At 45.0% G+C, this 16,509-nt stretch overlaps 1 protein-coding gene across 1 annotated transcript in view; it reads right to left on the bottom strand.

The window, feature by feature from the left end:
- LOC115114100 (integrin alpha-8-like) overlaps positions 1-16,509 on the bottom strand; it is a 71,487-nt gene that overhangs the window by 47,670 nt on the left and 7,308 nt on the right. The window contains exons 6-12 of the mRNA XM_065008966.1: positions 14,770-14,815; positions 12,976-13,101; positions 12,579-12,623; positions 12,013-12,056; positions 10,924-10,980; positions 10,753-10,805; positions 5,018-5,223 (exon numbers count right to left, since the gene is read on the bottom strand). Coding sequence (XP_064865038.1) covers positions 5,018-5,223; positions 10,753-10,805; positions 10,924-10,980; positions 12,013-12,056; positions 12,579-12,623; positions 12,976-13,101; positions 14,770-14,815 — 577 coding nt within the window. The remainder of the gene's footprint in view (positions 1-5,017; positions 5,224-10,752; positions 10,806-10,923; positions 10,981-12,012; positions 12,057-12,578; positions 12,624-12,975; positions 13,102-14,769; positions 14,816-16,509) is intronic.

Here is a 16,509-nt window from a genome sequence, read left to right as displayed (position 1 = left end):
ATTCCAAGTCTAACCCAGCTGATGCATCAACCTAAGAACAAAAGCCTCTGAGTTCACTCAATGCATGCGTGTGTGCATGAGTGTGTGTGTGTGTGTGTGTGTGTGTGTGTGTGTGTGTGTGTGTGCAGACTTATCAAATCCAACTTTATTTGTCACATGCGCCAACCTCACAGTGAAATGCTTACTTACAAGCCCTTAACCAACTGTGTGGTTCAAGAAGAGTTAAGAAAATACTTACCAAATAAACTAAAGTAAAAAAATAATAAAAAGTAATGCAATAACATAAAAATAACGAGGCTATATTTTCAGGGGGTACCAGTACCGAGTCTTTGTAGGAGGTAAAGGTTAGTTGAGGTAATTTGTACATGTAGGTAGTGGTGAAGTGGCTATGCATAGATGATAAACAGCGAGTAGCAGCAGTGTACAAAACAAATGGTGGGGGGTCAATGTAAATAGTCCGGGGGCCATTTGATTAGTTGTTCAGCCGTCTTATGGCTTGGGGGTGGAAGCTGTTAAGGAACCCTTTGGTCCTAGACTTGGCACTCCGGTACCGCTTGCAGTGCCGTAGCGAAGAAAACAGGTTATGACTTGGGTGACTGGAATCTCTGACAATTTTATGGGCTTTCTTCTGACACCGCCTATTATATACAGTTGAAGTCGGAATTTTACATACACTTAGGTTGGAGTCATTAAAACTTGTTTTTCAACCACTCCACAAATTTCTTGTTAACAAACTGTAGTTTTGGCAAGTCGGTTAGGACATTGTCACGTTCTGACCATAGTTCTGTTATTTTATCTTTGTTTTAGTATGGTCAGGGCATGAGTTGGGTGGGCAGTCTATGTTTGTTTTTCTATGTTGGTTTTTGAGTTCCTCCTAGTATGGTTCTCAATCAGAGGCAGCTGTCAATTGTTGCCCCTTATTGGGAATCATACTTAGGTAGCTTGGGTTTCAGTTTTGGGTTGTGGGTGTTTGTCTTCCGTGTCAGTGTTTGTCGCCACACGGGACTGTTTCGTTCATTTCACGTTTATTGTTTTGTATTTCGTAGTGTTCAGTTTATGTTTTAAAATAAACATTATGGACACTTACCACGCTGCGTTTTGGTCCTCCGATCCTTCTCGCTTCTCCTCCTCAGAAGAGGAGGACGAGATCCCTTACAGACATCTACTGTGTGCATGACACAAGTCATTTTTCCAACAATTGTTTACAGACAGATTATTTCATTATAATTCACTGTATCACAATTCCAGTGCGTCAGAAGTTTACATACACTAAGTTGACTGTGCCTTTAAACTGGCCCAGGAGTGGGGAAGGTGAACGGAAAGGCTCTGGAGCAACGAACCGCCCTTGCTGTCTCTGCCTGGCCGGTTCCCCTCTTTACACTGGGATTCTCTGCCTCTAACCCTATTACAGGGGCTGAGTCACTGGCTTACTGGGGCTCTCTCATGCCGTCCCTGGAGGGGGTGCGTCACCTGAGTGGGTTGATTCACTGTTGTGGCCATCCTGTCTGGGTTGGCACCCCCCCCCCCTTGGGTTGTGCCGTGGCGGAGATCTTTGTGGGCTATACTCAGCCTTGTCTCAGGATGGTAAGTTGGTGGTTGAAGATATCCCTCTAGTGGTGTGGGGGCTGTGCTTTGGCAAAGTGGGTAGGGTTATATCCTTCCTGTTTGGCCCTGTCCGGGGGTGTCCTCGGATGGGGCCACAGTGTCTCCTGACCCCTCCTGTCTCAGCCTCCAGTATTTATGCTGCAGTAGTTTATGTGTCGGGGCTGGGGTCAGTTTGTTATATCTGGAGTACTTCTCCTGTCCTATTCGGTGTCCTGTGTGAATCTAAGTGTGCGTTCTCTAATTCTCTCCTTCTCTCTTTCTTTCTCTCTCTCGGAGGACCTGAGCCCTAGGACCATGCCCCAGGACTACATGACATGATGACTCCTTGCTGTCCCCAGTCCACCTGGCCATGCTGCTGTTCCAGTTTCAACTGACCTGAGCCCTAGGACCATGCCCCAGGACTACCTGACATGATGACTCCTTGCTGTCCCCAGTCCACCTGGCCATGCTGCTGCTCCAGTTTCAACTTCCACCTGACTGTGCTGCTGCTCCAGTTTCAACTGTTCTGCCTTATTATTATTCGACCATGCTGGTCATTTATGAACATTTGAACATCTTGGCCATGTTCTGTTATAATCTCCACCCGGCACAGCCAGAAGAGGACTGGCCACCCCACATAGCCTGGTTCCTCTCTAGGTTTCTTCCTAGGTTTTGGCCTTTCTAGGGAGTTTTTCCTAGCCACCGTGCTTCTACACCTGCATTGCTTGCTGTTTGGGATTTTAGGCTGGGTTTCTGTACAGCACTTTGAGATATCAGCTGATGTACGAAGGGCTATATAAATACATTTGATGATGATTTGATGAAACAGCTGGGAAAATTCCAGAAAAGGATGTCATGTCTTTAGAAGCTTCTGATAGGCTAATTGACATCATTTGAGTCAATTGGAGGTGTACCTGTGGATGTATTTCAAGGCCTACCTTCAAACTCAGTGCCTCATTGCTTCACATCGTGGAAAAATAAATAAAAAATCAGACAAGATTGTAAAAAAAGCCATTTCCAAACGCCTGTTCATCTGTTCATCTGCACAAACAATAGTACGTAAGTATAAATACCATGGGACCGCGCAGCCGTCATAACACTCAGGAAGGAGACGCGTTCTGTCTCCTAGAGATGAACGTACTTTGGTGCGAAAAGTGCAAATCAATCCCAGAACAACAGCAAAGGACCTTGTGAAGATGCTGGAGGAAACAGGTACAAAATTACCTATATCCACTGTACTATATCGACATAACCTGAAAGGCCGCTCAGCAAGGAAGAAGCCACTGCTCCAAAACCGCCATAAAAAAGCCAGACTACGGTTTGCAACTGCACATGCGGACAAAGTTCGTACTTTTTGGATAAATGTCCTCTGGTCTGATGAAACAAAAATAGAACTGTTTGGCCATAATGACCATCGTTATGTTCGGAGGAAAACGGGGGAGGCTTGCAAGCCAAAGAACACCATCCCAACCGTGAAGCACGGGGGTGGAGCATCATGTTGTGGGGGTGCTTTGCTACAGGAGGGACTGGTGCACTTCACAAAATAGATGGCATCACGAGGAAGGAACATTATGTGGATATATTGAAGCAACATCTCAAGACATCAGTCAGGAAGTTAAAGCTTGTTTGCAAATGGGTCTTCCAAATGGACAATGACCCCAAGCATACTTCCAAAGTTGTGGCAAAATGGCTTAAAGACAACAAAGTCAAGGTATTGGAGTGGCCATCACAAAGCCCTGACCTCAATCCTATAGACAATGTGTGGGCAGAACTGAAAAAGCATGTGCGAGCAAGGAGGAATATAATCCTGACTCAGTTACACCAGCTCTGTCAGGAGGAATGGGCCAAATTTCACCCACCTTGTTGTGAGAAGCTTGTGGAAGGCTACCCGAAACGTTTGACCAAGTTAAACAATTTAAAGGCAATGCTACCAAATACTAATTGAGTGTATGTAAACTTCTGACCCACTGAGAATGTGATGAAAGAAATAATAGCTGAAATAAATCATTCTCTCTACTATTATTCTGACATTTCACATTCTTAAAATAAAGTGGTGATCCTAACTGACCTAAGACAGGGCATTTTTACTTGGATTAAATGTCAGGAATTGTGATAAACTGAGTTTAAATGTATTTGGCTAAGGTGTATGTAAACTTCTGACTTCAACTGTAGGTCCTGGATGGCAGGAAGCTTGGCCTCAGTGATGTACTGGGCTGTACGCACTACCCTCTGTAGTGCCTTATAGGGTCAGATGCCAAGCAGTTGTCATACCAGCAGGTGATGCAACCGGTCAGGATGCTCTCGATGGTGCAGCTGTAGAACTTTTTGAGGATCTGGGGACCCATGCCAAATATTTTCAGTCTCCGGAGGGGACTGCACAACTGTCTTGGGGTGTTTGGACCATGATAGTTTGTTGGTGATGTGGACACCAAGGAACTTGAAACTCTTGACCCACTCCACTACAGCCCCGTCAATGTTAATGGGGGCCTCTTCGGCCCGCTTTTTCCTATAGTCCACAATCAGCCCCTTTGTCTTACTCACATTGAGGGAGAAGTTGTTGTCTTATACGTGCATTTGAGTGACTGATTGAGTTATGCCTCAACACTGATAGACATTGATTCAGATTTATTGATTTAGTTCTGATGATGATGATGATATGGAGGGAGAGTGGCTCTAAAACATTCATAAAAACATAAACACATACATAAACAACTAAGTAGGATTGTCATCATATGTTCCACAGAGAAATATTCATTGGTCCCCGTTCAAGACCACATGCCTGAGGCTCTGAAAAGCATTTGTTATGATCCGTTCTCCCCTCAGCTGCCTCCACTGATGTGTGTGTGTGTGTGTTAATAAAACAAACACAACGTGAGGCAGAATGAACTCTGGGCAGAGGGACAGAAACTTCCAGATGACCCTATCTTAGCGGACATCTGGAGATTAAAAATAACTCTCTCTCTCTCTCTGACAAACACACGCGCACACACCATAACCCTGCTCATCATTACGGGAAGAGGGGGAAGAACTTCACAAGGAAACACTCTAACACCGCACTTCATGATTGGCTAAAGACCCTTCCGTTTCCCCCATCGGAGCATCTGATAGGATATCCGCTCTCCAAGACCAAAGAGCCAGAGATGAAGAGGGATTTTTTCCGAATGATTTATTTAACTAGGCAAGTCAGTTAAGAACAAATTATTATTTACAATGACGGCCTAGGAACAGTGCCTTGTTAAGGGGCAGAACGACAGATTTTTACCTTGTAAGCTCTAGGATTTGTTCTAGCAACCTTTCGGTTACTGGCCCAACGCTCAAACCACTAGGCTACCTGCCTCCCCATATAAAAATATTTGCCTACCAATACACTGGGAATGGACATTGAACGGGAAGAAAGAGAGGGCAAATGCACATACACACACACACAGCTTACCATTGTATCCGTCCTGGTTGAGGTCTCCTAGCGGGGCGATGGCAGTGCCAAAGCGTCCAAAGGTGTGTGTTCCCGTCAGGAGAAGGGGCTCGGAGAAGGTGAGCGGGGAGTGCTGGAGGTACAGGTAGACACGACCCACCTCCTTGGGCTTACTCTCCCTCTCTCTCTCCATGTAGAGAGGGGCTCCTACCAGTACATCATCATACCTGGGGGAAAGATACACAGCTTTAGAATAGACACACACACACACACACACACACACACACACACACACACACATGTAGATGAGTGTGTTATACAGACATATCAGAAAGGATGTGGTCTGGCTCCAGAAATAGAGTTCAGTCATCATAATCAGAGAACAAGCTACAGCTGGAACACATACTAACAATCCTCTCTCAATTCAATCCAGGACCAGCTTGCTTAGGGGACTCTTCTCCAGGTTCAACCAGATCCTAATTGGTATGTCAAATTTTATGTTCATTTTGATGGCCCTTCTTGCCTTGTCTCTCAGATCATTCACAACTTTGTTGAAGTTACCTGTGGCGCTGATGTTTAGGCCAAGGTACAGTGTGTATAGTTTTTTGTGTGCTCTATGGCAACGGTGTCTAGATGGAATTTGTATTTGTGGTCCTGGTGACTGGACAGTTTTTGGAACACCATTATTTTGGTCTTACTGAGATTTATTGTCATTGCCCAGGTCTGGCAGAATCTGTGCAGAAGATCTAGGTGCTGCTGTAGGCCCTCCTTGGTTGGTGACAGAAGCACCAGATCATCAGCAAACAGTAGACATTTGACTTCAGATTCTAGTAGGGTGAGTCCGGGTGCTGCAGACTTTTCTAGTGCCTGCGCCAATTCGTTGATATATATATTGAAGAGGGTGGGGTTTAAGCTGCATCCCTGTCTCACCCAATGGCTATTTTAAACTCACACTTGTTGTTTGTGTACATGGATTTTAGAATGTTGTACGTTTTTCCCCCCAACACCACTTTCCATAAATTTGTATAGCGGACCTGTCATCGATTGGGTGCAGAGTTATAGCGGAGTCAGGCGCAGGACACAGGTATTGAGTAACATAACGGAGTTTACTCAAAATATGAAGCAAAATTCCAAATAGGAACATACAAAAACACTAGCACATAACACAACCACTAACGACATAAACAATCACAGACAGAACAGGAATGTATGCCAGAGGGTTAAATAAGGAACCTGATTTGTAATTGAAACCAGGTGTGCATGTAATACAGACAAAACAAGACGAAATTGAAACATGGATTGATGGTGACTAGAAAGCCGGTGACCGCCGAGCGGTCGACTTCGGCGGAAGTCGTGACAGGACCCTCATGCCAAATTGAGTCGAAGGCTTTTTTGAACTCAACAAAGCATGAGAAGACGTTGCCTTTGTTTTGGTTTGTTTGTTTGTCATTTAGGATGTGCAGCGTGTATACGTGATCTGTCGTAGGATAATTTGGTAAAAAGCCAATTGACATTTGCTCAGTACATTGTTTTCATTGAGGAAATGTACCAGTCTGCTTTTAATGAAAATGCAGAGGATTTTCCCAAGGTTGCTGTTGACGCATGTCCCACGGTAGTTATTGGGGTCAAATTAATCTCCATTTATGTGGATTGAGGTGATCAGTCCTTGGTTCCATATATTGGGGAAGATGCCAGAGCTAAGGATGATGTTAAAGAGTTTTAGTATAGCCGATTGGAATTTGTTGTCTGTATATTTGATCATTTCATTGAGGATATCATCAACACCACAGGCCTTTTTGGGTTGGAGGGTTTTTATTTTAGTCCTGTAGTTCATTCCAGGTAATTGGAGAATCCAGTGGGTTCTGGTAGTCTTTAATAGTTGATTCTAAGATTTGTATTTGATCATGTTTATGTTTTGCTGTTTGTTCTTTGTTATACAGCCAAAACGATTGGAGAAGTGGTTTACCCATACATCTCCATTTTAGATAGATAATTCTTTGTGTTGTTGTTTGTTTGGTGTTTTCCAATTTTCCCAGAAGTGGTTAGAGTCTATGGATTCTTCAATTACATTGAGCTGATTTCTGATGTGCTGTTCCTTCTTTTTCTGTAGTGTATTTCTGTATCGTTTTAGTGATTCACCATTGTGAAGGCGTAGACTCAGGTTTTCCGGGTCTCTATGTTTTTGCTTGGATAAGTTTCTCAATTTCTTTCTTAGAGTTTTGCATTCTTCATCAAACCATTTGTCATTGTTGTTCATTTTCTTCGGTATTCTATTTGAGATTTTTAGATGTGATAGGAAAGCTGAGAGGTCAAATATACTGTTAAGATTTTCTACTGCCAAGTTTACACCTACACTATTACAGTGGAACGTTTCGTCCAGGAAGTTGTCTAAAAAGGATTGAATTTGTTGTTGCCTAATTGTTTTTTGGTAGGTTTCCAAACTACATTCCTTTCATCTATAGCATTTCTTAATATTACTCAGTTCCTTTGGCTTTGATGCCTTATAATTGACTATTGCTCTGTTCAAGTAGAATGTGATTTTGCTGTGGTCTGATAGGGGTGTCAGTGGGCTGACTGTGAACACTTTGGGTTGAGGTCAGTGATAAAGTAGTCTACAGTACTACTGCCAAGAGATGAGCTATAGGTGTACCTACCATAGGAGTCCCCTCGAAGCCTACCATTGCCTATGTACATACCCAGGTTGCGACAGAGCTGCAGGAGTTGTGACCCGTTTTTGTTGGTTATGTTGTCATAGTTGTGCCTAGTGGGGCATATGGGGGAGGGAATGCTGTCACCTCCAGACAGGTGTTTGTCCCCCTGTGTGCTGAGGGTTTCAGGTTCTTGTCTGGTTCTGGCATTTAGGTCGCCACAGACTAGTATATGTCCCTGGGCCTGGAAATTATTGATTTCCCCCTCCAGGATGGAGAAGCTGAAGTATGGGGATTCTAGTGGGGGGATATAGGTAGCACACAGGAGGACATTTTTATATGTTAAGATCATTTCCTTTTGAATTTATAGCCAAATGCAAAATGTTCCTGTTTTGATTAATTTAATGGAGTGAGTTAGGTCTGCTCTATATCAAATTAGCATACCCCCTGAGTCCCTTCCCTGTTTCACACCTGGTAGTTTGATGGATGGGACTACCAGCTCTCTGTAACCTAGAGGGCAACCAGTGGGTTTTTCTCCTCTATACCAGGTTTCTTGTAGGATGACAATGTCTGTATTTCCGATTTCTTTGATGAAATCCAGGTTCCTGCTCTTTAGGCCAAAGTCAGATGACCTCAGGCCTTGGATATTCCAGGATGAGATAGTGAAGGCTTTGTGTTCCATAGTGTCCAATGTTGTTGGTCGTGTGGTTTGGCCTCAGGCCAGTAAGTGTGAGCAGATCCTGCTGAGAATCTGGTACATGCCATTGGCTAGGGCTAGTGTAAGAGTGGGGGTTGGGCTTGTTTGCCTGCTCACGGTCTGGGCGTATGTCTGACTTCAACATTGAGGCCCTTTTTTGGGGATGGGGTACATGGGGTGGGCAGGAGGGGCATAGGTCTGATCTGTGGGGGCCTAAATGGGGTGTAGGCATGGTTGACTTGGGGGGGTGTTGATTGGTTGGGGTGGGGGTGTGGATGTGGCTGGTGGTGTTGTGGTCTGGATGTATGTCCTCTTGGCGTGGGTCCTCTGTTGCTCCTGTGTGAAGTGTTGGGGCTGCGTTTGAGAGCAATGTCCTTTTAGGGTACGTTAGGATATCCTAGGATAGGATAGGATAAAGTAAGGATAAAGTAATCCTTCTCACCCCCCCCCCCCCTTAAAAGATTTAGATGCACTATTGTAAAGTGGCTGTTCCACTGGATGTCATAAGGTGAATGCATCAATTTGTAAGTCGCTCTGGATAAGAGCGTCTGCTAAATTACTTAAATGTAATGTAAATGTAGGGTCCTGGCGGAAATGGGAATTGCTGCCTTGTATAGGTGGTCCTGGTCATAGAGGCTGTTCAAGTCCAGGGTGGAGTGGTGGGCAAGGAAAACATTTGGTTTTGAGGCACAGTCACGGGAAATACTTGCGTTTACCCGCTGTATGGGGGGGATGCTCAGAGGGGTGAGATCCCCTGGGCTTGGGGTTCTTAATTTGTATGTTCTGCTGTGATGTTGACGCTATGGTCAGGGTCTGGTGTGGACTGTTCTGCTGTGGTGTCGAGACTTTTGTCGGAAGTTGAGGTGGGCTGTTCTGCTGGCTTCTCTGCGGGGGTGGCCACCTCTCTAGTGGGTTGTTCTCTGTCACACGCCATCCCCCTCACCCTCTCCTCCAGCAGTCTGATCCTCTCCTCTAGTGTTCTGTTCTTCTTCTGCTCTTGCTTTTTATACCTTTGAAGTTGTCTCACCACAGTCCAGAGTGAAGATATGTCTCTCTCCACCTTCAGGGTCTGGTTACGTTAAGGGGGTGTTGTTGTGCTGGACTGTTGTCTGGGTCTGTGCTGACTGGAGTGTAATCACCTGCTGACCCAGCTCCACCTGCCTTACCTCCAGCCGGGTAAATGGATCCTTCATTTCAATGAGGGGGTAGTACTCGGTGCTGGGAGGTTGACTTTCTGCTTGGGGTTGCTCGTCTGTAGGGTTATATAAATAAGAGGTCTTGGCTGACCCGCTCGGGGTGGGGGTATTATTCTCAAAGGAGAGCTTCTCCAGCTGGGCAAATTCTTTGATTAGGTGAAAGTCCAGCTGAAACTCTTTGGGGTTGCCCTGTACCAATACTGTTCCAGACTTATAGAGATGTATATTACCTGACTCAGAGTCCTCGTTGTCTAGTATCCTGAGTTTCCACCCCTCGTTAACCCCCCCCCCCCTCTTAACAGAGGGATAGTGTGCTAATATAGCACTGTGCCATGCCAGGGGATGGTTTGTGTGGAAGATGAGGTTGCTGATGTTCCCATTATTAGAAGAGTCAGCAAAAAGCGTCTCTTGATTTTCCATATGGAGCTTCATTTTGTGATCTTTTCTTGCCTCATCATTCTTTACATACACAGGGTACTGTATTTTAATAACATCTGAACAGCAGGAGGCAGCTTCTAAGGCCTCTCCATTTGGTTGGAGTAGACTGCGACTATCCTGCCATTGTTGGGCTAAAGGTCTTTGACACCTCTCACTTGACACGTCAGTGCTAATTGAAGCTGTATCAAGCTTGGCAGCCTTAATTTAGCATTCAGCCCATATAAAGTAATGTAACGTATTTTTCTTCTTGGCTTTTGGAAATAAAATATAGCTTCAGACTAAACATTACTCACTCAGTTCCAGGTTGGATGGTGTTTTCAGGTTTCTGTTGTTTTCCAGAGCATTTGCTGTATAGCTTTGGAATAATAATCTTTGGTAGTTGTAAGCCTTCCAGGTGATTCTGTCCAAAATCAGGTTGTAGGTTTTGAGTTTTGATTTGGAGTGAAGGTTATGTTGTAGAGGGTAGAATCCTGTATATGTTCCTGACAAGAAAATCCAAGTTTATCTAACTCTAAATCTATCTTTCTTCTTCAAAGAACATGCTGAAAAATGTTCTCCTTCCCTCCCTCTCTCCATTCTTGGCTCAGACTAAACAATTCTTTCACTACAAGAACCATGAAGATGTGTAGGGACAGGAAGAGAGGGAAAGAGTGACAAAGGTGCCAATAGACAAAGAGAGACAAAAGAGACGAGAGAGACAGAAAAAAGTAAAGCCCCTTAAATTGAAAATGTGAGAGAGAGATGAAAGATAGAGCGATAGAAAGATAGATAACTCACCCGTCTCCATTGAGGTCAGTAACAGCCACAGAATAGCCAAAGTAGGAAGCCATCTGACAAACATTTCACAACATGACTACAGTCAGTGATGTACAGTGGTGCTATAAAGTAGTTGGGTAAAAGATTAATAGCCGTGTGTGTACGTGTGTGACGTTACTGTGTGTTGCTGACCTGCTCTCCTGTGAAGTTCATGATGAATGTCAAATTAGTGGAGTTAATCACAGCTACCTGAAACAGAACACAAGAGTCACACACCTGATACAGGTACACACATGCATCATGCAAACGCATACACAGGATGTAATGAGCTGAAATGGAAACTCTTTCTTTCCCTCTGCCTGGTCCCCCTTCCCCCTATCTCCCTCCTTCACCCCCCATTGTCCCCACTGCCTCACCCCTCCCCCTCCTCTGTTCCATACCCTCCATTTCCATAACCCCAGTTGTGGGGGAGACAGGGGGGCTAAGAATTCCTTCAAAAGACCTACAATAACAACCACATGGAGACAGCCAGGGGCTACACATTCACACACTCACCCACACACATGTGCGTGTGCTCACAAAGTTAGAGAGACAAACACATACACAAAACACCAACAAATATAGAGAAACAGACAGGCAGACAGGCAGAGAAATGAACAGATGGACAGACATACACACAGACAGATAGACGGTCGATCGGAATGACAGACAGAGGGGCAGACAGAAGGAAAGACACGTGCAGACACTTAACCCCCCCCCCCCTCCTCCTCCTCTCTCAGGGGTGTCAGGCTGGTTGTCTCGCCAGGTCTGAGAGGCCTAACGTTGGCTGACAGCTACTCTAGTCTCATCAGGCCAAACAGGCCTAACCCTGACGCCCACTGACCACAAATGTGAGGGCTACCGGCCCCAGAGCCTGTTGACACAACCACACAGGCTTGTCTGCTCTGAATACATCTCTATCTAGATTTCAGTGTGTGTTAGAGGTGAGGGGGTCGTGTGTGTGTCAGGGAAAGGGGTCAGGCTGGGTCAGCTCTTATGGAGCGGAAGTCGTGTGTCATTAAGGAGACAAATGTCTTGGTGTGAGTTAGGACTGTGTTGTGGTCAGAGTGGGGGGATTTGTTGTTGCTAAGCGATATCAACTAGGAATGGAATTCTATTTTGGAAACATTTCCTCTCTGGACACACAGGAATTGTATAATTCCTTACTTACATATACTGTGTGTGTGTGCTGCTATGCATGTTTGCATGCGTGTGTATGTGTGTGTGTGATTCTGTACTCACATATCCAAAGTTCTGTGCCCCTCTCGGAACCCCAGCTATCAGCTCTGGAAAGAAGAGAGGAACACACATTATATAACACTGCCTGCCTGCTCTTCTGTCTGCCTGTCTGGATGCCTGCCTTTCAGTGTGTCTCTGTCTCTAGGCCACCCTGACTGAAGACACTAAAAGCTGACAACAGATTGACTGATGATGGAAGGGAGAGAAAGATAGAGAGAGACAGAGAGTGGTTTTGATCTGAGTACCTCCCCCAAACCCTGTTCCCGGTATAGACCAGACCACAAACCCAGCCCAGCAAGCTCCAGCTTTAAGGAATTCAAAGATGAGAACACAACCAGCCTACAACCACAATAGAACCCTTGTATAAAATCATTATACAACCATGTGTCAACCCTTGGTGCCATGTTTTAATTAAGAAGATGATGTAGGAGGCAGAAAATATGGTTTTGTTGCAAGTTACTTTTCTTGGTTAGTTTGCAGTGTAGTTACTAGTTACTTACTGTCCATCGGACTAGCCTCTGAAACACTGCAAGCACCAAACACACAGGGATGAAAGTGTTGTCTTTTACCTTGCTCTGAGTCTCCTGTGAATTCCCCCACTGCCACAGAGTAACCTGTAGACAAGAGAGATATTAGTTAGTGAGTGTGTGTGTGTGTGTGTGTGTGTGTGTGTGTGTGTGTGTGTGTGTGTGTGTGTGTGTGTGTGTGTGTGTGTGTGTGTGTGTGTGTGTGTGTGTGTGTGTGTGTGTGTGTGTGTAGATGAAACTGTGTGTGTGTGTGTGTGTGTGTGTGTGTGTGTGCGTGTGTGTGTGTGTGTGTGTGTGTGTGTGTGTGTGTGTGTGTGTGTGTGTGTGTGTGTAGATGAAACTGTGTGTGTGTGTGTGTGTGTGTGTGTGTGTGTGTGTGTGTGTGTGTGTGTGTGTGTGTGTGTGTGTGTGTGTAGATGAAACTGTGTGTGTGTGTTACCTAGATAGCTGTCGTCATGGGTATCAGCTGCAGCGTGTGTCTGTTTCTCTCCATGGACTCTCCTGAGCACGGCTTTTAGAGAGTAACCATTCAATATCTCTGCTACGCCTGCAGTCATCACCTGACCTGGAGAGAGAGAGGTCAGAAACACACAATGGTCAGTAACGGACAGGCCAACCCCAGACCCAATGAGGAGCAATAACTTCTGCACTGTCATTCTGTCACACAAACATGCACGCCCCTACACACACTTTCCTGACATTTGTTTTGAAACTCACGGGTATGAGGAGCTCTTCCCTGAGGAACACTGAAACACCCCGTTACCAGGAGTTAGAATGAAACACACACTGTGTTGCATATTAGTCAGTCTAAAAGAGAGCTTATGCTCTCTATCTCTCTGCTATTGTAGCAAATGCCATGCTGTGGAGGGGAGGTCAGACAAACATAGGCCTACTGCTTTATCTCCAGCTGCCCTCAACCTCACATCAATCCTCCTTAATGTGGTGGGTACTGACAGAGAGAAATTGCCCCTGTCTCAGACTCCCACTTTCCCTAACTCCCTTCACAGACATGGACTCTAACCCTAATTATAGATGCATACCTACAAAGACACTAACCCAAATCACAGACACACAAACACAGACCTTCTACTCAGACAAGACAGACCCTCTTCACAGACCATAACCATAACCACAGACACAGAAACAGAGCCTCTCCAGAAACACACACACACCATAATAACAGACACCCACTCCACAGACAGCTCCTAATCACAGAGACAGACCCCTAACCCTCTGCAGACATCCTCATTACTGATAGTATAAGAGGTTCCTTCAGATCCTCTGATAATAAGCTGTATAAAAGGCTTCCCATAATAACTCAGCATAAACACCTGTGATAATAGCTGTATATTAGAGACCATAAACTCTCTGCTCTGAGAGCTTTTATAAACATCTAGAGGAAGTGTTTAAACACCAGGAAGCTGAGCCAAGCTGAGGGCAATTTCATGCCCACACACACACACACACACACACACACACACACACACGCACACACACACACACACACACACACACACACACACACACACACACACACACACACACACACAAACCAGGGGCATAGAGAGATCATAAACCACCTTCAACAAAGGATTAATACAACATAATATTAATTCATAAAAAGACTCACTGACTATCCATCTCTCTCTTACCCACTTCTGTCTATCTCTCAATTTTAAAGGCATATGGCAGACAGAGTAGGCAGTTCTTGTTGTAAAAGCACGTTCATATCCTCTTTCATTTTTAAATGAATTAAGTGACTGGAGCGATAGGGCACAGAGGTTAACATGATGGGAGTGACCATGACCAACACACACATCCACACACACATCTTCAAATGTCAAGGTCCACTGTCAGACTGAAGCAGGTGTCTGCCCTCCAACTCACACACCCATTACCATGGAGAGTGGGAGTTCCTCCACACCCCATTACCCTCTGATCAGCTCATTACAACTGAGCCTAGACTCACTCAAACACTTCCTGTCAGAGAGAGAGGAGGGAGGGTCTCTCACTCTACCTTGTCCTACTCTGGCTTCTCCTGGGATCAAACTGCACATCAGGAATGAGAGAAATTAACTGGAGCAGTGCTTCATCAAATACTATGTGAATCCAGGACTGGTGCTGGAATGTGCCTTGATCGTGCTGCTAAACTCACCTCTTTCTCCCCCTCTCTTTGTCTCTCTGCCTTTTTGTTTGCAATTCTAGTGTTTCACATAGAATGGGCTAATGTTACCTTGCCAGTAGAAGCTTCCAGGTCCACCCACCACCAGTGTCCCCTCCTGAGGAAGAGAAAGTCAGGGTCAGTCCAGGGTTAGGACTAACTTCTTCAAGACTGGACAAAAGCTGAATTTACAGTGCATTCGGAAAATATTCAGACCCCTTGACTTTTTCTTCAAATGTTGTTATGTTACAGCCTTATTCTAAAATGTATTAAATTGTTTTATTCCACCTCATCAATCTACACACAATACCCCATAATGACAAAGCAAAAACAGGTTTTTACATATTTTTGAAAACGTATAAATAAAAAATAAATAAACATAAATATTACATTTACATAGGTATTCAGACCCTTTACTCAGTACTTTGTTGAAGCACCTTTGGTAGCAATTACAGCCGTGAATCTTCTTGGGTATGACGCTACAAGCTTGGCACATCTGTATTTGGGGAGTTTCTCCCATTCTTCTCTGCAGATTCTCTCATGCTCTGTCAGGTTGGATGGGGAACGTCGCTGCACAACTGTTTTCAGGTCTCTCGAGAGATGTCCGATCGGGTTCAAGTCTGGGCACTGGCTGGGCCACTCAAGGACATTCAGAGACTTGTCCCGATGCCACTCCTGCATTGTCTTGGCTGTGTGCTTGGGGTTGTTGTCTTGTTGGAAGGTGAACCTTCGCCCCAGTCTGAGGTCCTGAGCGCTCTGGAGCAGGTTTTCATCAAGGGTCTCTCTGTACTTTACTTTGCATCTTTCCCTCGATCCTGACAGATCTCCCAGTCCCTGCCGCTGAAAAACATCCCCACCACCATGCTTTATCGTAGGGATGGTGCCAGGTTTCCTCCAGATGTGACGCTTAGCATTTAGGCCAAGAAGTTAAATCCTGGTTTCATCAGTCCAGACAATCTAGATCCTCATGGTCTGAGAGAACTTTAGGTGATTTTTGGCAAACTCCAAGCTGACTGTCAGGTTCCTTTTACTGATGATTGGCTTCTGTCTGGCCACTCTACCATAAAGGCCTGATTGGTGGGGTGCTGCAGAGATGTTTGTCCTTATGGAAGTTTCTCCCATCTCCACAGGGAAACTCTGGAGCTCTGTCAGAGTGACCATCGGGTTCTTGGTCACCTCCCTGACCAAGTCCCTTCTCCCCAGATTGCTCAGTTTGGCCGGTTGGCCAAGTCTAGGAGGAGTCTTGGTGGTTCAAAACTTCTCCCATTTAAGAATGAGGCCACTGTTTCGATGGAGATCTTCAATGCTGCAGAAATATTTTGGTACCCTTCCCCAGATCTGTGCCTCCTGTCTCGGAGCTCTACGGACAATTCCTTCAACTTCATGGCTTGGTTTTTGCTCTGACTTGCACTGTCAACAGGTGTTTGCCTTTCCAAATCATGTCCAATCAATTTAATTTACCACAGGTGGCCTCCAATCAAGTTGCAGAAACATATCAAGGATGATCAGGATGGAATGGAGCTCAATTTCGAGCCTCACACATTTCTGTATTTTTTCATTCTGAAAACCTGTTTTCACTATGTCATTATGGGGTACTGTGTGTAGATTGATGAGGATTTAAAAAACATTTTTTTTAGAATAAGGCTGTAACGTAACAAAATGTGGAAAAGGGTCTGAATACTTTCCGAATGCAATGTATATACATCTGGGTCGGGACGAGAGCCCCTGATCGTGACCCCACAGGATCATATAAGCGACGATACTTAATCTGCCTGTGTTAAACCAAATTCAATGCACTTTAAAGGCCCAGTG

Source organism: Oncorhynchus nerka, linkage group LG3, assembly GCF_034236695.1.
Source record: "Oncorhynchus nerka isolate Pitt River linkage group LG3, Oner_Uvic_2.0, whole genome shotgun sequence".
Taxonomy (NCBI): Eukaryota; Metazoa; Chordata; class Actinopteri; order Salmoniformes; family Salmonidae; genus Oncorhynchus; species Oncorhynchus nerka.
The sequence above is the reverse complement of the archived record's forward strand: the minus strand, read 5'-3'. Positions and strand labels throughout refer to the sequence as shown.